The sequence below is a fragment of the Lissotriton vulgaris genome, chromosome 2_1, assembly GCF_964263255.1.
Source record: "Lissotriton vulgaris chromosome 2_1, aLisVul1.2, whole genome shotgun sequence".
In the NCBI taxonomy this organism is placed as follows: Eukaryota; Metazoa; Chordata; class Amphibia; order Caudata; family Salamandridae; genus Lissotriton; species Lissotriton vulgaris.
The window spans coordinates 1,225,696,299-1,225,719,868 of NC_141687.1; the positions used below are offsets into that span (position 1 = coordinate 1,225,696,299).

The 23,570-nt window shown below is 43.9% G+C and overlaps 1 protein-coding gene across 1 annotated transcript in view; it reads left to right on the forward strand.

Annotated features, from left to right (window-relative positions):
• Positions 1-23,570, forward strand: part of ACAD8 (acyl-CoA dehydrogenase family member 8) — a 350,191-nt gene that overhangs the window by 122,471 nt on the left and 204,150 nt on the right. The window contains exons 3-4 of the mRNA XM_086956943.1: positions 20,738-20,907; positions 23,024-23,133. Of these exons, the coding sequence (XP_086813069.1) occupies positions 20,738-20,907; positions 23,024-23,133 (280 nt within the window). The remainder of the gene's footprint in view (positions 1-20,737; positions 20,908-23,023; positions 23,134-23,570) is intronic.

Sequence of the window (23,570 nt, forward strand, 5' to 3'; positions counted from 1 at the left end):
CTGATGCTTTAGTTTTGTACATCAGGTTGACACACCCAATGGAGCAATTGGGTTATTCTAAATGGGTCTGTCCTATTAAGTTAGAAATCAGTAGTGTGTTGGTCTTGTGATTTGGGCTCACTATCAAGATAAAGGTCTTCTAGTGTCAAGTTATAACCAGTCACCCATTGTGAGAATTTTCTATCCAACATAACCAGTAAAAAAGCTGGATTCCAGATAACCGAGGTATAGTGGGTGCTGTATGTCACCAGTTGGTCTGAGCTGTTATGCGCCGGTGATGTAACATGATTTGAGTAGAGTGCTATAGGTGGCCTAGTAGTTTGTGAGATTGGGGTGGAAGCCAAGTTAGATGTTTCAAAGGAATTATGCATGCTGTTTGTATCATGTGCAGTAAGGGTTTGGTAGGGTGTAAAACCAGTGTTAGAGCAGGGGCGTCCTGGGCTGCTAGGTCATATCTATTGATATCCGGGGCATCCAGTCAACTCTCAAATGGTGGCCCTACTAGTATTGTTCGGGGGACTGTTTGACTTTATTGTTTTAAATGAAGGCCCATAACCTTTTTTGGATATTTTTGATAACTTCCCAGGGAACACTGAGCAGCAAAATTCTAGTTACATAAAAAAGATGTGGTTGGAGGTTCATCTTGACACAAATTATTCTACCTATCCACCTACCTATCCAAGAAATTTCTAAGTGATCCCAGCGATAAAGGTCCTCATAGTCCTCATAAAGAACATTGGGGGAATGTTGCAGTCATAAAGGCAGTTAGGATCAGAAGTAAGCATTATTCCTACATTTTTAATAATGTGTGGAGACCAATCAACACCTACTTCCCATATAGCTTTCTCATTCTCATCTTTAGCTCATCCTACACCCATGCTTTCTGACGACTTGTAGTTGATTTTGAACCCAGGCGCCAACTGAAATGCCTGGTTAGAAAACAAAATGGGTTGTTGGGAAACAATGTAATTTCGAGCTGTGTATCTTCCAAAGGTATGCCTTTAATCCTAGGGTTGGTCTGTATCTTCTGCACTAAAGGTCAAATATATTAATCAAAGGAGAAAGGATCACTTGTCCTGCTCAACCTTAGGTATGCAGGAAGAACGGAGGATGTCCCAGTATAAAAAGATCCTCATGCACGTGATGGGTATGGTGGTATCTGAAGCGGTATATCTTGATTCTTCGCTTATGGATCACGTGTGTGCATAATCATTAGGTCTATTTAGGTTCTGCAGCCTCCACCAGGAGGTTCTTACCCAAGGTTGATGCAGTAGTGAGCCAGTGATAGGGGATTTAAAAAACACAAAAGTTAGGAACTCTGAATTTTTATTTTGCCTGGTTTTGAGTCTGGTAAACTCTATGATAGTGCATCTTATGAACTGGATTATGAATATTAGGTGCACTGAGAGTATCAAAAGATCAAGGGTAGTGAGGGGTGGTTAAAAATTGGTCGACATGTTTCTGCCCCAATTGCCTGGGGTTAGGACTTACGGGCATTCATCAGGACCGTTAGTGAAATAACGTGAAAGAGTATAAATGAAGTGCTCAAAAAGTGAAAGAAAAACGTTATTGACCAGTTTCTCTGTATTGGAGGTCTTATAGTACCTGTAATGAGTAAACACAATGTATGGACCTGCTGTCAAACGACAAATTCTACAAAGTCCTAACAACAGACCCCACACCGAGACTTCAAAGAACAATCGCAATGATGATAGAAGAAGGGGAGACCAACAACTGGATCTCAAAAAAAGAAGGGGATTACCTTAGGACCACCACACCACAAACCCCTTACTTCTATTCATTACCAAAAACACATAAAGGACGAATACCACCACCCGGATGACCAATTGTGTCAGGAATTGGTTCAATTCTTGAACCCCTCTCCCAGTTTGCCGATCAATATCTTCGACCTCTTGTCCAAAGAACCCCCACATATCTTAAGGACACAAGGGACCTCCTAAACCAACTACAAAACATCGAATACTCGCCTAACACCATGCTCCTGGTAGGATTCGATGTTGAAAGCCTGTACACTAGTCTACCACAAGAGAAAACTATGGAAACTCTCGAAAGTATACTATTCAACTCCACATGGTCCTACAAAACCCCCAGACACTTTGTTCTGGAATGCTGCCGGATGGCACTCATGGAGAACTTCTTTCAATACAAAGACACACTGTACCTGCAAAGCCACGGTACTTCGATGGGCAGTACTTTTGCCCCGAGCGTGGCAGGTCTGTACGTGAGCACTTTCGAGGATATGCATATCCTGAATGAAACCAACAACCCCTATCACCACTGTATATTGTTCTGGAAACGATACATTGATGATATGTTTGTCATCTGGAAAGGGGATCAGAACAATTTATCAGAATTCCACACTTGGCTCAATCAGAAGGACGACTGCCTGAAATTCACTTACTGTGCAGACAACAAGAGTATCGACTTCCTAGATGTAACCATCTATGCTGAAGCTAACACACTCCAGACACGAACCTTCTTCAAGACCACTGCAAAGAACAGCCTTTTGTCTTTTAACCGCTTCCACCCCCGACCTCTACTTGGGAACTTACCATACAGCCAGTTCCTCAGGTTACGGCGGAACTGCAGTAACACCTCAGAGTATAAATCACAAGCTGATGACCTTTGTAAGAAACTAGAGGCCCGAGATTACCAGAGAAAGGTCATTGCCAAATGTAAAAAACGTGCTAGGAATCAGAACAGAGATGCACTCCTTGAAAGCACACCAAAGATACCCCCTGAAGAAGTCCTCACATGTGTGACCACGTACAGTTCTATAACAAACAATATTAAAAAGATTGTCAATAAGAACTGGCGCATACTGACATCAGGCAACCTCACTTGGCCAAAACCAAGATTTGCCAATAAAAGTAGAAATTTGAAAGACATCCTAGTTCACACGAGACCTGCCCCTAAAATATCTAGAGAACATACCAACCTATGGGGCAACCCGCAAGTGACAGGACACTACCCATGTGGCTCATGTTCTGTATGTAGCCTCACTAAACCAACAAAAGAACTACAGCTACTACCGAACTTCAAATGGACTCTAAATAGTCACACGAACTGTAACACCACCCATGTGGTTTATATGATCACATGTCCGTGCAACTTGAAATACATTGGGATGACATGCAGGAGAGCAAAACAAAGACTATGTGAACACAGGAGCAATGTAAAATGCAAAAGGAGCACTACAAAGATGGCCACCCACTATCTAGAGAAAGGCCACACTGTACTTGATTTGCAATGGGTCATCCTTGAAACCCTACCCAACAAAGACCACAATGCTGAGAAAATCCTCTTTGAAAAAGAACAAAGGTGGGTACACAGGCTTAGAACCGATAGTGAAGGGTTGAATGATAATATACCCTGGCGAGAAAATAAAAAACCAGAATGAGCCCCTTCACTGTAATTCCTATGTGACAACAACACCTCGATCGCCTTCAGAATGGATCTTACTAACGTACCACAGATATAAGACTCAACCCGACCGGTATCGACCCAAGCGTAACTGATACTATCTCAGCCCTACTATTACGGTACATTTATCGTTAAGAACAACAACAGCTACGCTAAAAACGCCATCAACTTGAGGTCTGTCCTCTTAACCGCACCAGTATATCCCGAGTTCGATACGGTGATAATTTCTCACACCGTGATAACCTCAACTGAAAAACAATCAGTAGAGATGTGACACAAAAAATGAGCTAACGTAAAGAATTGACCCATTACGTAATCACCTTATGACCAGCGCTATTCTCTCTACTCAGCGCGATGAGACAGGATAAACAAACCCCAGGGTCCCTATGACAACACGAATAGACCAATAGAAAACTGCCAACAGTGGAATCACCGCCCATTAAAAACGACCCGGAAACACCACGAACTGTTTCCGGATCGGTAAGAGCAGAGCAGCGCACTCACGAGGAAAGCCGAGGATCGGGCGCAATAGGTAGCGAGACGTAAGAACGCACCTCCATAACCGCAGGTATACAAAAGCGCACTTCCTAATTACCCTGTATCTCTCCTCCCTAGCCCCCTCCAACAGCTCTACCATCCGAAAGGAGCGTGTTAAACAAATGCGCGAGGTAATTTCCATGGCACCTATAATCACTCATTTTGCTCGAACCATCACCATGATCACTTGGCCACTCGCTGTACACTGACGCATACGTACAGCACGCCTTAGTCACCTTGAGCATTATGCCGCCTGAGCTAATGTCACACCACGAAAAGCGATTTACAAACCATCGACAGATTATTAATCACAGTCATTGACAGAAATAGCGCTATAAGTCTATACAGTCTTTATAAGACTCAACACAAACCCACCACATTATGATATCACCTATAAGCATGCTATAAGCCCGCTGCATGAGTTTGGAGAGTATAAGAGAGAGTTGACATTGCCATGATTGTTAACTGGTCTTTTAAAGTATTGCCATTTTTTAGTTGTTTTAGAATCTATCAGTGGATAGATATGTGAAGCAGATTTCTGCTTGGTGTGTGTCCCTCCCAGACCCCCTTCCCTGTATGTGTGTTGCAAACCTTGTGTTTACTCATTACAGGTACTATAGGACCTCCAATACAGAGAAACAGGTCAATAACATTTTTCTTTCACTTTTTGAGCACTTCATTTATACTCTTTCACGTTATTTCACTAACGGTCCTGATGAATGCCCGTAAGTCCTAACCCCAGGCAATTGGGGCAGAAACATGTCGACCAATTTTTAACCACCCCTCACTACCCTTGATCTTTCGATACTCTCAGTGCACCTAATACTCATAATCCAGTTCATAAGATGCACTATCATAGAGTTTACCAGACCCAAAACCAGGCAAAACAAAAATTCCGAGTTCCTGACTTTTGTGTTTTTTAAATCCCCTATCACTGGCTCACTACTGCATCAACCTTGGGTAAGAACCTCCTGGTGGAGGCTGCATAACCTAAATAGACCTAATGACTATGCACACATGTGATCCATAAGCGGAGAATCAAGATATACCGCTTCAGATACCACCATACCCATCACGTGCATGAGGATCTTTTTATACTGGGACATCCTCCGTTCTTCCTGCATACCTAAGGTTGAGCAGGACAAGTGATCCTTTCTCCTTTGATTAATATATGCTAATTTGGAAAGTGAATGGATCTACGTTCCATCTCCCCCTCCTTTGATTAGAAGACTAAAGGTCATATACTCAATAGAAATAATGAGTGGACAGGGGCAGCCTTGGGATGTGAACCTGGTTAGCTGCATGGGATCTGTTCAATGTGCTCTTTTATCAGAGCAGTGGATGGGAACATATTAGCTAGCATCAATCACTGCATCTGTGGGCTTGTGTTAATTCAAGTAAGCACCTTTTTTAAAAAAAATAAGATAAAACTATTTAACCCTATCTAATGCCGGCCCGCATCTCACGAGAGAAGGAGCGTTTGAAATTTTTTGGGATGCCTTTTTGATGACTATGGATGTCAGGCAGGTTTGTCCCGTTTGTCTATTTCTAACAGACCTACTATGGCAAGGCATTAATATTGTGGGCCATACATCGACAATAAGATTTTTGAGTATTTTTAGTAAACATTTTTTGACGGCACTCAAGTCTTGCTATTGGTTTGTAGGACCTACATAGGCCTGGAGGTTTGTGGGGCTTTAGATTCAGTGATAACATTGACTCCCTCGTGGACAGAGTAACACCCGTCTCCAGAAAAGCGTTCAAGATAGTTGTTAATGCAGGTACTAGAAGTTCACAAAAGGCTTTACAGAATGAATTGGGAAAACCATCAGGTCTCGGAACCTTATTATTGGAGAGGACTTTTATGGTCTGCCTGTCCTACTCCTTTGAGACCTCTAGATCCTGGAGGATCATGGTTGGTTAGTGTACACATACCAATTGTGGAGTCAACAACTTTGCCTTCTGGGGAGGAAGAAGACAACCCAAGTTCAAAACAAGAATGAGACCTATGGATTTTAGGGAAAAGGTACAGTCCCCCTCTCTGGGATAAGTGATGCCATATATTGTTCACAGCTAAATCTTGGAGCCTCTGAGTGAGAGAAGGTCACTAAACCAAATATTTAACAGAAACCGAACAACGATTTGAATAACTGTTGTGTCCAAGTTGTAGTGTTATACATTTTAAAAAGTTTATTAAAAGCAGATATTGTGAGAACAAATATAATCCCTCTCCCATCGATCGTAGTGTACGAGACCAGGTATCCACATGAGGTGTAAAGGCGCTAGCCTCGCAAGTGCAAGGGCCCCACACCTGTCTACTCGACTATTTCTCAATATCCTTTGTCCTTTTTCTAAGCGAATCATCATCATCATCATCTGCAACATATATGGTTGGAGAGTGATGTGAGATCCTTCATAGGAGCCATGGAAGTACAAACAGGCAAACAATGTGAGAAAAGAAGCCTATGGCCCTATATCAAGCCGTGCCTCACTGTCATGTAGGTTCAGGTCCCTTGACCTACCCTTCATTGATTGTCTGTTGCATTGTTTCCACTCTGGGTATATCGCAACCTGGGTGTTAGGTGAAGCATCCTAATTGTTCGGAGGTTTGAGAAGCTTCATTACATCATATCTTGAAGAGCCAAAAAGTTTGTCTTGGAGCTGCAATAGAAACTGGAAACGGATCTTGTGTTTCCTCCAATATTCAGTCATTTGTGTAAATGCCTTCTGTTTGGTCAAGGTTGATATATTCTGGAAGAGCGACAGAGTGGTTCCTGTTGAAGACCATAGCTTTATTTCTCCTAGCCGTTCTCAAAATATTGTCTGACACTAAAAACGTGCTATGGCCAGGACATCAATACTACGATTGTTATTGGTTTGAATGGTTGTGAAAACTCTGTGAATTCTGTCTGGCTCTGTAGGGTGATTGTCTTCGGCAGAGAGCAGAGGGTGGAACATCCTTTGCACAGAGGCCACTTGGTCCGAGTCCGACATACCTCTGATTTGAAAATGATTTGTCCTTTATCTCAATTTTTTTTGTCTTGGAGGAAACAAATGTGTTCTTGTCTCCAGCTCATCATGGCTGTATTTGTCCTCTTCCACTACTTCCAACTGATCCACCTTTGAATCTGTCTTTCAAAACGAGTGGTCCAGTTCAGAGATGTTTTTGGGGAAGTCTTGTTTCATGGAAGTCCAGTTTAATTCACCTAGCGTATATTGGATGTTGCCTTTCGAGGGGTGTCCCTATTTTTTTTAAAGGCGACTTCAAGCCCCAGCACATTGACGCCCTTCATTTTGCAAGCAACAGTGCCATAGCCACAAACTTATGGTTCACTGCCTGGATGGGCTTCACGAAGCCCAGGAGACACACCGCAGGATGCATCTCACTTCCTCCATCACCATATCTGAGAGGACCTTTGCCACCTCCCTCCAATACCCATGAATCGAGGGGCATTCCCAAGCTTAATGCAAGAACCCCGACAAGGAATCCGGCAGCTTCAACATCTTGCAATTTCTTGTAAACCAAATTTGTGTAGCTGTAGAGGAGAATAGTACAGCTGCTGGAAGTATTTAAAATGAATTATTTAGATTGTAGTTTGATGTGAGTATGCCTATTGAGTAGCAGCAGAACTCACAATCATCTAGTGCTATTGACTGCTTTAAAACTGCTTTCCAGCGGTCCAGAGAAGTGGTGGGCTGCTCAAGCAATTCGCTCTGGGAAGCGTTTAGAGCCTAGTTATCAACGGTTGGTACGAGTGAGGAGTATTTGCAGGGACCCCAGTGTCTCCGGTTCTTGCGGGAAGGAGGGAAACAGTGTCTTCAGCGCCAGTCCCAGCCTGTGGTATGTGAATCGCTAAGTGGGGTTACGTTATGTACTCCCACAAAGTCCCTGAATTCCAGAAATGTTCCCTCACGGTTTAGGTCCCCCATCAACTCTATACTCCACTTTTCCAACTGGGCAAGCGCCTTAGGCGCCTGTACGACCGAGAGTGCAGGGTGGTACAATGATGGTAGAACTGGTGCATGGAAATGAAGCTTATTAGCATTAGTAGGTAGTGCATGCCAAGCACATATAGAGCAGTGTATAGTGTTAATTTATGTAGTCTGGGGGTCTGTCTTCCCATGTGTCAGTATAGCTTTGAGGGGAATGGGCGTCACTTTCAATTGCAACATGTGGGGTATATTTTGTGGGGTAGTGCCAGTAGTGCGCAAAGCGTCCCTGTGCACATAAGTAATGAAGATAAAAGTCAGGGGCACCAAAACCTCCCTGCCTATATGGGAGAATGGAATAAACAAAAAGAGAGCAAATACTGTGGTTGATTTACCAGACAGTCACCAACTGAATTGGAACCGGCGAGCACAAAGAGACGCCACCGATCTACGCTGTGAAAGGAGTTCGGAAAAGCCAGCGGCTCTTGAACTACATACAAACAATCTACAACTGCACCTCGAGCAACACGCTACGCTCAGAGAGCCCTTGTTGTAAAAGCGCCCGTTCACGATGGCTCCCTGACAACCTCGACTCCATGCAGTTCGTTTTACACATTTGATGTTTAAACAACTTGATACAGCTACCACCGTGACTTAACATTGAATACACACAGATTCTCTGGTCCTGATGAGAATCGGACAAAGGGTCCGATTCGAAACGCGTCGACCTTGTGTACCTTTTGTTGTTAGGTTTTGGTCAATAAGGAATATATATTACGTTTGTCATATAACTGTTGTGATATTAAGTATTTTTTCAACATTTAAAGTTTTTTTGATCTGCTCTTGATTGTGCTCACTTGACCCCTTCTCCCCTGTTCTACCTTTTCTCACATGCACATTGTTTGTTATGGTATGGAATGAATATGAGTGTGAATGTGGAATGACTGTTGTGTGAAAGCCGTATGCCCAACTCACTGACTGTTTGTCCTACACTGTAATTTATATCACTCACTCTTAGCTGTCCTTTTTTTGTATATATATACATATAAAATGTAAAAAGCCCTTTGCCAATTTTGGTTTGTGTATAAAAATAAGGAATTTCCGAATATAAAAATAAATACTATTGATATATTTCTAATTCCGACTAGCAATTGAGTCATTGTTAGTCTGGGTTCCAATTCAGTTGGTGACTGTCTGGTAAATCAACCACAGTATTTGCTCTCTTTTTGTTTATTCTAGTATTGGACTCTGCGTTACTGTGAATGAGTCAAAGCCCTTCTTTGTTGTTTCATATATGGGAGAATGAGCATCTGCCAGAAAAGCTGGGGTTTCTTTCCCGCCCAGGCGAGGGTCGACATAGAAGATTGCAGCGTTTTGAAAAAAGCTTGGTTCAGCGGTATGTTATTGTTCATAAACAGATGTAAAAACCTGGGAAGATCTACCATCGTCATTATGGCCAGTCTATGAGCCACAGTTAGGGTAAGGCGTGTCCAACTGGATTTCTGTTTGTCAAGCCTCATGATGGCAGTGCCATAGTTCCGACAAATGACAGTTTCATAGTCTCTATGTACCCACACCCCCAGATATTTAACTGGCTCAGTGCATCACTCCATGGGATAATCCAAAGCCCGGGTAGAGGAGGGTCCACTCAAGTTGTTAGCAGGAATATAGTCGATTTGGACCAATTAATGCTCAATCCGGAGTACCAGTATACTTTATGTATTCTCTGACTGGCGCCAGGTTGAATTCAGGGTATTGGACGTATAGCACCATATCGTCCGCATACAGGGATATGGCTATGGGTGGCTGTGTAAAATGTAAGGCAGCTGCTGCATGTTTCTGTCTTATTATAAATGCTAAGGGCTTCAGTGCTGGCGCAAATAGGAGTGATGACAACGGGCAGCCTTGTCTCATTCCCCTGTGTATACCTATCGCCTCTGAGGTGATCCCATAGACCCTGACCCTCGCCATAGGATCAGTATACAACAAATAGATCTACCGGAACTCCTGAGGCATGCCCATGCGGGACATCACCACAAACATACATGACCATTGCATAGAATCAAAGGCCTTGGTGACGTCCAGTAGCACCACCGCCCCACGGATAGAGGAATCCAAATGATGGAGAATCGAAAAGAGTGTGCGCAGGTTATGGGTAGTGGACCAGGAGGGCACAAAAACTGATTGGTCCGGCAGTACCAGTGAGGGTGGTAAGGGCTGCAGGCGAGTGGCAAGGATCTGAACTGGGGTGGCAGAGTGGGCTAAAGAACGGTGATGGATTACACCCAGATCTTTTGACTGGGTGTGAGTGTTTGATTGATTCAAATGCTCCGTCCATCACCACCCCCTTTTGTACCAAGGATCTTGGCAAGTACCTTCACATTTGTGTTAATTAATGAATGAGCGAGAACAGTCACACTTTTCAGGTGGCTTACCGGGTTTTTGGAGTGTTATTAGCAATGCTTTCCGCATCATCGGTGGTGGGGTACCTTTGTCGTATGGCTCTTGGTATAAACCTCGGAGATGTGGTGTCAACAGTTCCACATACATTTTTATGAAATTCACTGGGGAGGCCATTGCTACCCGTAGCCTTCCCGCTTGGGAATGTGAGCATTGCATCTTTAATTTCCTCCTCCGTTATAGGCTGCGGTAAGAATTCCCTTTGCCCGGAGGCAGCCAGGCAAGTGCAATAATATTCAAATATAATGTTGCTTCCCTCTCCAGGGCAGAGGTAGGAGTTCTGTATAATTGGGTATACAAGTTTAGAAATGCATTTATAATGGATGGGGTATAATAGTATGTGCAGCCCTCTGGGCCGTCAATTTTCACCTCTTGTGTGTGACCTCTGGGCCCTTTTATCTATGCCGCCAGTAGCTTGCCCGGCCTCCTACCCTCCCCATATGCCCATGCCACCCACTGCTTAGAAATATAGCGTATTTCTTGGTCTGCTGTGTCATTATATTCTATGATGTATGCACGGATGTCAGCCAATGTCTGGAGATCCAGTTGAATTTCGGACTCCCTCTCCAGTTCCCTTGAGATGGTGTACATGGTACTAAGTTGAGCACGGATTGACTTTAACACTTCTGATTGGAGCCCGATACAGGCACCCCTTATGGTGACCTTGAAGGCCTCCCATAGCGTACCGTTCTCCTCAACTGAGCCCTCATTGGTCACAACAAATTGTTAGATTTTAGCTTGGATCCCATCTCTGAATACATCGTCCAGCAGTGTCGAAGCCTGCAGCCTCCACTGGAACTGACAAGGCGTGTGTGTAGGGATCACTACGAACATGAGTACCGGAGAGTGGTCTGACAGTGTTCGCGGCACTCGTCTGGTCTCAACTATCCATGTGCTTACTTCCTTTGTGACTAACCAGTAATCTAACCGCAACCACATGTTGTGGACATATGAAGTGAAAGTGCCCTCCTTTGTGTTGTGGTGCTGCGCTCCCTAGGTGTCCAGCAGGCCGTACTACTTCATGCCCTCCCTTATTATTTGACCAGAGTTTTTAATGTGCTTGTCCGCGGTAGCAGATCTATCCATATCAGGATCGAGATAGACATGGAAGTCCCCTCCCCATATCACTGCGGATGGGGACAATCCCAGCAACTTAGTCCACAGTGCCTCAAAAAAGGTGGGGTCATCTACATTTGGGCCATATATATTTATTAGTGTGACCGGTGTGCTGCCCAGATTACCCCATGCCAGCACATATCCACTCTGATCATCTACCTCCGAGTGTGTCAGAGTAAAGGATGTCCCTTTCTTGATCAGGAACAGGACGCCTCTAGAGTATGAAGTACGAGGATGCTGTGCGTACGTCTGCCCATTTTATCCTTACCCCTTTGGTACCCTGCGTGGTGAGGTGCATCTGTTGCAAGAATGCGATGTGTATTACCTGTTGATCTAGATGGATAAAGACTTGCCGTACCTTCTTGGGGTTGTTTAATCCCTGCGCCTTCCATGTGCGACAGTTGAACTGTCCTATGATCTGGGCCATTGCGGCTGCAGGGTAATCTGTCACATTGTTTGTGGTTCTACACTCGTGATGTGGTGTCGGATCTTGGGGAGTAGTAATATCATATGAAGCTGGGATCTCAGAAAACACTCCTACATTCCCTCCCCCTCCCACTTTAGCACCATAACTTTGCTAAAGCCATTCCTAGTAATAGAAACTAAGAACCCCCAACTGACAAACTGTGTAGGGACTAGTCGTTGCAAAGATAAACAAAAGTCTAGTTTGGAAACCATGTGGGGAAAGCCAGAGGATGGAAACCCTCCAGGTGTACGGAGGTGGCCAGGCATCAGCTCAGCAGCTTATTATAATAGGAGAGTATTCTCAGTGAAGTGTCATCTAGGGGATACGGGGCCTGTCTGCATCCCCCGTTAATAATACGGGGTCGAAGCACTATACAAAAAAGGGGAGTGTATCCCAAGGTCCGATGCGGCAATTTCTCGCCCAAACTAAGTGTGACGGGTAGCATATTATAAATCAATATCACCCTGGTCAGTGGATCAGTTCCCAGCAGGTGTTTATGTGGAGCAGAGTGCATTTGTCCGGCCGTAGTCTGGGGTGATGTCGTTACCCCCACCCGAGGGCAAAGGGATGGTTGCTTCATCAGTCCTCTGCCATGGAGTCCAGCCTCAGAGAGTTTCGGTTGGATCTCCAGATGGCTTTGACCAAGTCTATGACCGCTTTTGTTGTGGAAAGATTTTCTGCGTTCCCGCATGCTCCATGCAGAGGCAGGCAGGGTATAATATTGCATATGCTACACCAGCCTCTTGAAGTTTCTTCTTCACTGGTAGGTATATCAGCTGCGGTCGGCAGTAGGAGTTCCTGCAGGGCGGTGACGTGGGGAGGGGGAGGGGCAGGGTGGGGGGGTAGTAATGTATGGATATGGATTATGGAAGCAAAACGAATTTTGTTGCATGCACTGCATCACCAAATGCGATGTAGTGTGCGGAACGAAATTCGTTTTATTTATTTATATGTTGACTTACCTGTTAAACTCCGTAATCCATATATTACTACCTGCCACCCTGCCCCTCCCCACGTCACCGCCCTGCAGGAACTCCTACTGCCGACCGTGGCTGAGGTATATCCATCTAGCAGACTGCCCCATCGCTGTGAAATCCAGGTAGAAGGCAAGGCTGGTGCCCTGATACTGGACGTTTCCTTGTTCTCTAGCTAGGCGTAGAATTGTGTTGCGTTCTCGATAGTTGAGTAGCTTCACGATTATTGGTTGTGGTGGCGCGCCAGGGGGCGGACACTTTTGTAGGGTTCTGTGCACCCTCTCCATTTGCCAAGGGGCAAGTGCTCTGGGCCAAAGAGGTCCTTAATCATTGTCCATGTATTTCTTCAAGCGGCCAATGTTGGCGGACTCCGGCAAACCTATTATGTGGATATTGCTACAGTGTGACTGAGCCTCAATTTTTTTTTGGCCTGGATCAGTGCCAGCACCTCCATATTTAGCTGTTTTGCGGCCATCACGTGCACTTCATCCTCGTTGGACGATATGCGCTGTTTACGCCATGTTCAAACATGAAATAAACCAAAACATGTGCCAGTACTGAAAACTTTTTGTTAATCACTCTTTGACTAGTGCCAATGCAAAACCGTCACAGGTTGACATGAAACATTAATTTCAACAAAACTTTTTATTTTGAATCTTTACCTTATTTTTCAATAAATATATGCACATACAAATCAATGATCAATAGAACAAAAACAACAAATACAAAAAACATTCCTTCACAAGTTGTACAACTACTTAAAAAAGACACCACAAACACACAAAGTTCTCTTTCATCCGTTCAACCTTCATTCCTGACAAACAACTAACTCCACACACTCGCAAACTTCCCTAGCGGGTTAAGCCAAATTCATTCATAGTTTTTTAGACAGGCAAAACCCACAGGGGAACACTACGCACGTAGCCAAACAACAACACCCTTTTCCACCAGTTTGAATAAAGCAATGCACCCAAAAGTCAACACAGTTATCCAAGGAAAACAGTGCATTACAAACACAAATTAATTTTTAAATGTGTTAGTTTGACTACACAATGCGCAAGGTCGACTCGTTTCGAACCCTATTGATTAGCAGGGTTCTCCTCAGGACCATCACAGTCTAAAAAAAAAAAGAGAAGAAAGAAAAAACACATGATCTTATTACATCACAATGAACCAAAACGGAATGACCGCATCCCTGCAACGAAAATATTTCAGTTTTGGTAGCGACTTTTTCTTCCAAATAAAGGGAGTAGACATGGGCTGTTCATTTGCGCCAGAATTAGCTGTGCTGTATATGGGGCTCTATGAAGAGAAATTCATCCATAACAATAATTCATTCCAAGAGTGTATTTCCAACTGGATGCGCTATATAGATGATGTCTTTTTAGTTTGGTCGGGAACCCAAGAGCAGCTTAAGGACTTTCATGGATGGTTAAATACAAGGACAGAGGATATCAAATTCAGTCTCCACTCCTCCCAGCATCGAATCACTTTCCTGGATGTGGAAGTATACTCCTCTGATGGGAAACTGGCTACTACTTTATTTAGAAAGCCGACAGATAGAAATAAGGCCTTGCACTTTAACAGCAACCATCCCAGGAGCCTAAAACAAGACGTACCCTTCGGCCAATTTTTAAGAATCCGGAGCAATTGTTCATTCAAGAACGAGTATTGGCTGCATGCCAACAGGTTATTGAATCGTCTAAGAGACAGAGGCTACCCTAAAAAACTGCTGAAAATGCTATGAAACGTGCGTGGTGGATACCACGCGAAACACTTCTTGAAAAAAGAGCAAAACCACATATGGATAGACTTGTGTGTGTCCACGTTTTGCCCGAATTCTAATCAGTTGAAAAAAATCATCAATCAAAATTGCCATTTAGTGAAAGATCTCGACAAAACGCTGGTACAGGCTCCTCCATTTTGCATTTAAAAAGGAGAAAAGCATTGCGAATCATATCGTTCGGGCTGATTTACCTACACCACCAAAGTCTACACTAAGAGGATACCTGGGACTAATGCCAGTGACTGGTCATCATAAGTGTGGGTCCTGTATTTGTTGCCATCAAACGGTGGCAGGGTCAGTGTTCTCCCATGAGGGTGTCCACTGGAAACATGAAACATTCACCAACTGCAAATTCAAATATGTGCTTTATGGAATTCTCTGCCAATGCCCTAAATTGTACATAGGCAAAACCAGTCAAGAAATCCGCCAGAGAGTGACAACATAAATCTAGGATTAAGAGAACTGTTGAAAACGCCCCTTTAGTGAACCATTGGAAGGCTAAGGAACATGTGGTAGACTATTTAAAATGGACCGTGATTTCAAAGATTGAAGTAGACCCACGGGGTGGTGACAGTAATCGACGGCTGTTCCAACGTGAGGCGATGGTTATCCTTAAATTCAACACAGCAGTTAATGGGTTAAATGAGATCTCTGAAATGTTCAAACTTTAAGGCTGCAGGACTAGGTTAAACTGTCTTGTGGCATGAGCCTTTTTTGCCGTTTGTTACTAATGTGTTTTAACTGCACATCGCTGATATGAGTTTCAAGTTTGTTTCATTTGGTCTAGGTGGGTGTGAGTTTACTTAGCCGGCATATATATCCAGCATATAAGGATGGACTACTATGGTCTATTTTGGTAACACTATGTGGATGGCATGGATGGAGCCAGCCTTTGTATGACTGTTCCAATTTAAATGCAGATTTGAGGACACAATACGAATCTGGACACTAGCCGTTGTTAATGGATATTTTTCCATTGACAGGAGTACTAGGGCATGTGTACTAACAAAGGGCACAGCCATTTATAAACATCGAGATAGGCAACGTAGACCATATTAAGGGACACCTAAGAGTCCCATAACCCTTTGCGTCATTTCTATTTTAGGGCAGCACAGTCCGGACTGCACACGGACTCTTTCCTTTAATGTTGAGCTGGATGCGCTGTGAAATCTTCTTCAGAGACAGGGTCTGGACAATTTCATCACCGTGGACTATGGGGACTCGCGCTATTTTCAAACATTGTATTTGTGATGTTGCTGAAGGCAAGCGACAAACTGCAAAGAAAAAACCTATTTGTGAAATGTGTATCGGGGGTGTCAACATATCCATTGTAGCAGATTCAGGCTCACCATACACATTTGTTAATATAAAAGTATGGAAAGACAAGTTTTTACCCAAACTTGGTGAACAATTAGAACCCCCAGATATTAGCATGAAAACTTTTACAGGTGAATCAATTGATCTAGAGGGATTTAGGAGACTAAAGTTTGTGTTCAAAGGAAGAGATCCGTTGTGTAAACTATACGTATCTAAGTCTGGTCCCTCAGTACTTGGATGGTTAGATCAAGGAAAGTTGGGAATTATTCTCAACCCCAACAGTGAGGAACCCGTTATCATTATAGTAAGCGAGGACGAAATTGGAAAAGAAGTCAAACTGAGATTCCCCAAGGTGTTTGCAGACTCCATAGGAGAATATAAAGGGTTTGAAAATGAAATTTGTGCAAAAAAAGACGCAATTCCTGTAATACACAAAGTTAAAAACGTTCAGTTCTCCATCAGGGAAGGAGTAGAGGAACATTTGGAAAAATTACTTCATGAGGACATCATTGAGAGAGTTAAATCCTCAGAATGGGTTGCCCCCATGGTAGTGGTTAAACGCCCCAATGGGCGATTGAGATTATGTATTGATCTCCACGATCTCAATGAGAATATCCTAGTAGATCAATATTCACTACCAAAAATTAATGAAATTCTAGCATGTACCAAGGGAGTAAAGTATTTTTCAACTATAGATTTATGGGCGGCATACCACCAGATTCCAGTGCACCCAGAAAGCAGGAGCCTAACCACTTTTATCGCCCCTTTTGGATGCTTCCGCTTTGAGTGTCCCTTTTGGATTGGCATCCGCTGCTGCCATGTTTCAGAGCTTAATGCAGGAGACTTTCAAGGGGGTGGAAGGCATTCTGTTATTCCAAGATGACCAATTAGTCATGGGGAAAAGTAAAGAAGAACACAATGACAAACTCATGCAAATACTAGGAATCCTGGGGCACTCTAGATCAGCAGAGGGAATAAAACCTAAGAAAGCGCTCTTAGATGCAATTTTAAATGCCCCAGAACCAAGAAACAAAGATTAACTTCGCTCCTTCTTAGGTCTCATTGAATTCTATTCCAAATTCATAGAGAAATGTTCAACTAAAACATTTGTTCTGAGACAATTACTAAAAAACAAAAACAAATTTGTATGGTCAGAATATTGCAGAAATTTTTTTCATGCTAGAAAAGGACATATGTAATGCCCCCCCCATTGCAAGGTTTTGATCCATTGTTGAAATGCATAGTAACAACAGATACAAGTGGTAAAGGGTCTAGGTGCTGTCCTGACCCAAATTGATACCAAAGGTACAGAATGCACCATAGCATTTGCCTCACGTTCGCTGACTGTGACGGAAGAAAGGTTTTCTGTCATCGAACGTGAGGCATTGTCTTGTGTGTGGGGTTTAGAACATTTCCGTCAATTTATATGGGGAAACAAGGTTATTTTAAGGAGTGATCACAAACCACTCACTAAAGTCTTATCTACCAAGGGAATGTATACAGCTTCTCTAAGGCTGGCTAGATTGTCTGTCAGGCTTTTTGACTAGGACTATGAAATTCAATATTTACTAGGTGTAAAAAATGTAGTAGCTGATTTCCTGAGCAGAATGCCGGTTTTGGTGCAGGAAAACAAATGTGAAATGAATGAGAAATCTTGGGTGGCAAGAATTCATGAGGAGAAGCATGGAATTTCAATTGAAGAGTGGTAAAATGAACAAAGTAGAGACCAAACTGTATGCACAGTCCGAGCCATGATAAAGAATGGGTGGCTGATAAAGAAAAATGTGGAAAAAGAAATATTACCTTACTGGGAAGTGAAGGATGAGCTGTCAGTTGAAAACGGAATGATTTTAATAAGTGGCAAAGTAATCCCTCCCATAAAACTCAGACCAACAATTCTAGAGTTATGCCCCGAAGCACATTTGGGCATTTGCAAAACTAAGAGCAGGATCAGAAACTCATACTGGTGGCCTGGAGTGGATATGGCAACGGAGCGAATAGTGAGGGATTGCATACAATGCACAAACTCAGACAAGACCAAGGTCACGTACCGACCCCCTCTCCACCCCATTTCATGCCCCAACATGCCATAGGAAAGAGTAGGAGTAGATATTATGGGCCCAATAACAGAACAGGGTTAACAGGTATACGCCATTGTTTTGATAGATCACTTCTCAAAATGGCCTGAGGTAGGTTTTGTCAACAAGACCGATACCCAGAGTGTGCTACAATTTATTGACAATGTATTCATAAGGGAAGGGCTTTCCAAATGCATTTTTGTAAGTGATAATGGCCCACAGTTTAAATCAGAATTGTTTACTAATTACTTAAAAAGAAACAAGTTAACACACAAAACTACATCAGTGTACCACCCAGCTGGAAATGGTGCTGTAGAAAGATTTAACAGGGCCATTAAAGGTATTGTACAACTAGCCACTAACAATGAGCTAGTTTGGAGAAATGAAATTGACAAAACATTGTGGGCATACCGAATAACTCCATGCAACAGCAGTGGTCATAGCCCATTCCAACTTATGAGAGGGAGGACACCTATGTCCAAGGACAATGTTGGTTGGCAGACTGCAGCTAAAAGAGCTGAGTCGTCACCAGACACTGTCAAGTGCAGATTACAGAAAGCACAGTTAGAAAGTAAAACACGATATGACAAGAAACACGGATGCAACCCTGTGCAGTTATCAGTGGGAGAAACGGTCAGTGTTAAAACCAGTGGGTTCATAGCCAAAGGAAGAAACAAATTCACACAACTCCTTAGGGTAGAAAAAGTATTTTGTAGCTCTGCCCTGTTGAGCGATGGCAAGGTGTGGCATTTCTCATGGTTAGCCCCATCCAAACACAGGGTAGCAGAAGAAGAGGAAAGGGGTGTGCACAGATCTGACCACTGCGACGGGTGAATTCTGGGAAGAGGATGACGATGGGGATTCTCCACAGAGCACCCAGAGTTCTGCCTAAACAGAACCAAAAGATTGTATACCAATCAGTGAAGAAAAAGAAATAGTAAAAACCAGATATGGACGCAGGGTTGTTCCCCCGAGTAAACTAGATGACTTTGTTTGAGAATAACGACTTATTGCAAGTTTTACTTTTTCAAGGAGTTAGACGTGTTGTATTTACAAGTATTATTTAAACGCTATGTGCATCCATCACATTGTGCGACCTTATGTCCCTTCCCGCTTCCCCCCCACCCCTCTCCCCGTCATCAACTGAACGTTCTGGAATGTTGACAGATGCCAGCTGATGACCCTTAGTGATAAGACGTCTGCCCGCCCGACCTCAGCTGTGTTGGCGATTTAAACTACAATAAAGCATTCCACTTTAACTGCTTCAGCGTCTACTTACATTTATAGGTACTACCAAGAGCACTCTGGTGGTATATCCAGCTATTCTTCACCTTAAGGTTTGGCAGCGAGAAGTGGCCCAGCCAAAGCCAGAGCAACACTGGGACTGGGGCCCAAGCTTACGCCGCGCTCCCTCGATGCATGTTTATGGTGGGGCCAGGCCCCAACCCACAGTGAGTCCGCACCGCCTCTCACTTGCCTCTAGAAACACAATAGGCGGTCATTCAAGTTCCTGGTGACCGCCGGGTCACCTCAGGTGGCACTGTTACAGCCCGGCCCCAGCAAGTTGAGTAAACCCGGGATCCGGGCCCCTGCCAGCTGCCGATCTGAGCCCGGGCAGCACACCGTTATGCACTCCATGGTGATTTATTTATTTATTTATTTCCGCTACAGGTCTCTTCACAAAGTCTAGGCCCATTCTCAGCCGCAGGGGGCCAGCCCCCGGATAGCACAGCGCAGCAGAGCTCGGACCTGGCCACACCGCAGGATGCCACAGGCCATGCTGCCAGGCCGGGCAGAAGCAGGCTGTACCTCCCCCTGTCAACCCGACCCGACGTATAGCCCAGGCCGGTTCGTGGCCCAGCAGGGCTGGGCAGCCTCGGGGGTAAAGTAGCCCAAGTAAGAGCACCCGCCCCAGACCCCCTCTTTAAAAAGCGAACCTCAGTTTTTCCGTGTTCAGCAGACTCCCAGCTCTGTTTCAGAGGCCCACAACACATTCACCCCTCGTAGTGTCCATCCCCTGCAGAAGAGGCCCGTATCCCACCCTGGGTACACTGTCTATGGGGGAGATACTTGACTCTCAATCGGGTGTCCCTCCCTCCTCGTTACTAAGATATTTCCAACTCAAGGTTAAGGTTTAGGCTCGTTTAATTTCCAAATGTAGCTGAGAAAAATGAGCCCAAGTCCAGCCTTCCTTCTATATGGACCACATGGAGAGCAACCCGGATGAAGTCAAATGGTTTAGGTACCAATGGCGAAACACGTGTTGGCTACAAGACTGACTGAAAGGAACACTGCATTTCTGGAGTGATTTAATTCTATGTGAAGATGGAGGAATAAAAAGACAAAGTAATACTACACCTTTTTTATACTGACATTTGGATGTTGTGTTGCCCAGAGGTCTTAGAAATGTGTCCAAGTTGGGGGCTTTATCGTCACTAGATTTAAGGGTGTGGGTGGCCATTCTTTCCCTTGGAGCACTAGAGAAGTAATGGCGTGTTACATGGGGATACTGAAAGGTTTACGCAATTGATACCCATGCCACTGATATCTTTTCATGTCAAAAAACTTTAGTTGCGCAGAATGTGTTCTTAAGCATCCAGCGCTGAGGGTTTACTTGCGTCACCCACAGGAGGTGTTCCCCGTGGAGACCATGCGGAAGGCAGCACAGCTGGGGTTTGGAGGGATCTACGTGCGACCTGAGGTGGGGGGATCGGGACTGACGCGACTGGACACCTCCATCATCTTCGAGGCCCTGTCGACTGGCTGCACCAGCACCACAGCTTACATCAGCATTCATAAGTGAGTGTATGTGCATCACAGGCTCATCCCTACCCATGCTGCATATATTTGCTCAGGGCCAAATCATAAGGCATTTGGTTCACATTGTACAAGTGCGCCTTGTGTGAATTGTGTTGTTCCAGAAAGGACTTTGAGGTGGAATCATTTGTGCACTTCTTTTGAAAGGTTGGAGTTAACTTAATTTTAGGGAATAGAGAAATACTTATCATTCAAAGAGTGAATTCGTGTTTGTATTATAGCGAAATGAAAATGTATATTACTAAAGAACCAAATACTTTATTTCATAGAATCAAAAGTGTGACTTTCTTCGCAGTGCCATTTCCCCATTTATGCGCCTTGACTCTGCTCACATTCTGTGCCGAGCTAGACTGCACTGTCTTTGCAATCCTGCATTCTCCTGCCAACTTGGTTGTTGCAAAGACTGGTTGTCAGGGGGATTCATACTGAACCATGCACTTGGTCTGCGTGGCACATCTTGTGCTCCTCTGTGCAGTACCAAGGCGCTATTTGGTCAAAGGGTGGTGATTAGTCCGCTCCAGAGTTAGTGCATCTGTGCTCACTGCACTTAATGTAAACCTGTGTCCCCTTAGTACACCTCACAATACGAGTGTACTAGTTTTCATAGTATATTGGAAGAAAGATTGCGCCTGCTCGCACACAGGCAGGAAAAATTCGAGACTGTCTTTTTTTGTTTTGTTTTGTTATAAAGCCCACACTTAAAGCACACTGCTATGCACTACTAGACTCATTTTTCTCGTCCTGATGGTACTCATCACATCGCCTTTAGAACGAGGAGAAGTGAGTTCACGCTAATAGCATTTGAACAGGTGACGTTCATTGTACACACAGATTATTTACAAGAACGTTAACTGACTAGTGGAGGTATTTGGAAAACGTATTGTATATGGTAGTGCACATAGACCATGACGCATATTGACATTTGCATGCAAGTACACTGTCTTCACTAGGTATCCTGAATTCACAAGTGTAAATGCAGTAGGATAGCATTCACCAGTGAAAAGTGCATTGTGTTCTTGCACTAAGTGCCTATTTCAACAGTTGCAAGTGCTTAAACAATCATTTCCTCACTTGACCGAGCACCCTGCAGTGCATCGTTATTTAAGAGTGGATATGGGTGTGCGGTGCCATCTACATCATGAGTGAGATCAAGTGTCCCACTCTGTGTACCAGCATACCCAGCAAAGTGAAGTATGTGGCGCTTTAACCCCCAAAAAAGTATTGGTTTATCAAGGTGACAAACAAATATTTTTCTTTTTTTGTAAAAGCGCCCCATGCTGCACTTTCACTTTAATGACGGCCACACTCCTTTATTTAGGTGTGACTGGTCTAAAGAAAGGTGCGCGGCCACCATTAAAGTGAAAGTGCGGTATGGGACACTTTTACGAAAGAAAAAAAAGCTCTTTTTATGTGAAGTTGGCCCAATAGAAATGTAAAAGGGGCACAGTGCTGAAACCTTAGCGCAGGTCCCAGAGGCAAGACAGGCACCCTTGCAAGAAAGCCCTTTGTGCATGCAATAGGAGAACCTCATTAAAGTAAATATTGTTCACAGACTGTAGACACAATAGACTGTGTAACAACACAAGTAAAAAGTCCAGTCCTTATGGGAGGTTACAAATGCAGACAAGGCGGTACTAAGGAGGGACTACTAAGCCTATACATGAATTAAAAGCAACTATTTAGAAACTACTGTAACAGGAGCCAATTGAAAAGATGGGTAGAAAATGAGTGGAGCTTCAAGTCCATACCTGAATACAGCATGCCTCCACAGCAGCGCATGCGCTGCCCAGGCTTGACCAAAAAAAGCTCTCCAGCAGACCATAAAAGAGGCCCACAACCAAACCAAAAAAGGCCACACACTGGCCTAACAGGCAACAAGCACTGCCTGATTGACCTATCTGCCTGTCCAACCCTGAGAAACGTAGCCGCTAAAAACCTAAGAAACGAGAATGCATATTCTTAACACAACTCGGGCAGCTGCCTATGTAACACATGTATTTAATAGCCCTGTTTCAGGCTTCTGCAGTTTACAGAACACCTACTCTGACTTTTGCTTTCACTGACTCTGTTTTTCCCTTACCACTCTTTCTCTCTACAGCATGTGTGTTTGGATGATTGATCGCTTCGGAAACGAGGAGCAAAGACACCAGTTTTGCCCGTCCCTCTGTAGCATGGAGAAGTTTGCGTCATACTGTCTAACAGAGCCAGGTACTTAAGTTTGGTGCTGGTGAATAGTAGAGGAGTGCAGCTTGTCGTGGAAGGATAGTGAAGGAAATATGTTCATTTTTCTTAAAGGACAGCCATTTCCCCCAAAGTTGGACCTTCACAGTATATTTTCTGATGATATTATTATAATCTTTTTGGATGTGCATCACAATTTTGTGTGTGTGTGCCTTAGTGCGTGTCTCAGTACCGAAAGTTAATTAACTGTACAAGTTATTGTGTCTTTAGATAAGTATAAATGGGAATTTCCGTTGTTTTTGGATGGGTAAAATGTGAACCTAATTATAACCTCCCTGTAAACTTTGTTTTTCGTCAGTGATTTTTTTTCTTTTTTTTAACATTAAGTAATCTCTAAAGACCACGTTAATACAACCCCCAGTCCCCCACCACTCATGGCCTTTGGGCATGCCATGCGAGATGGG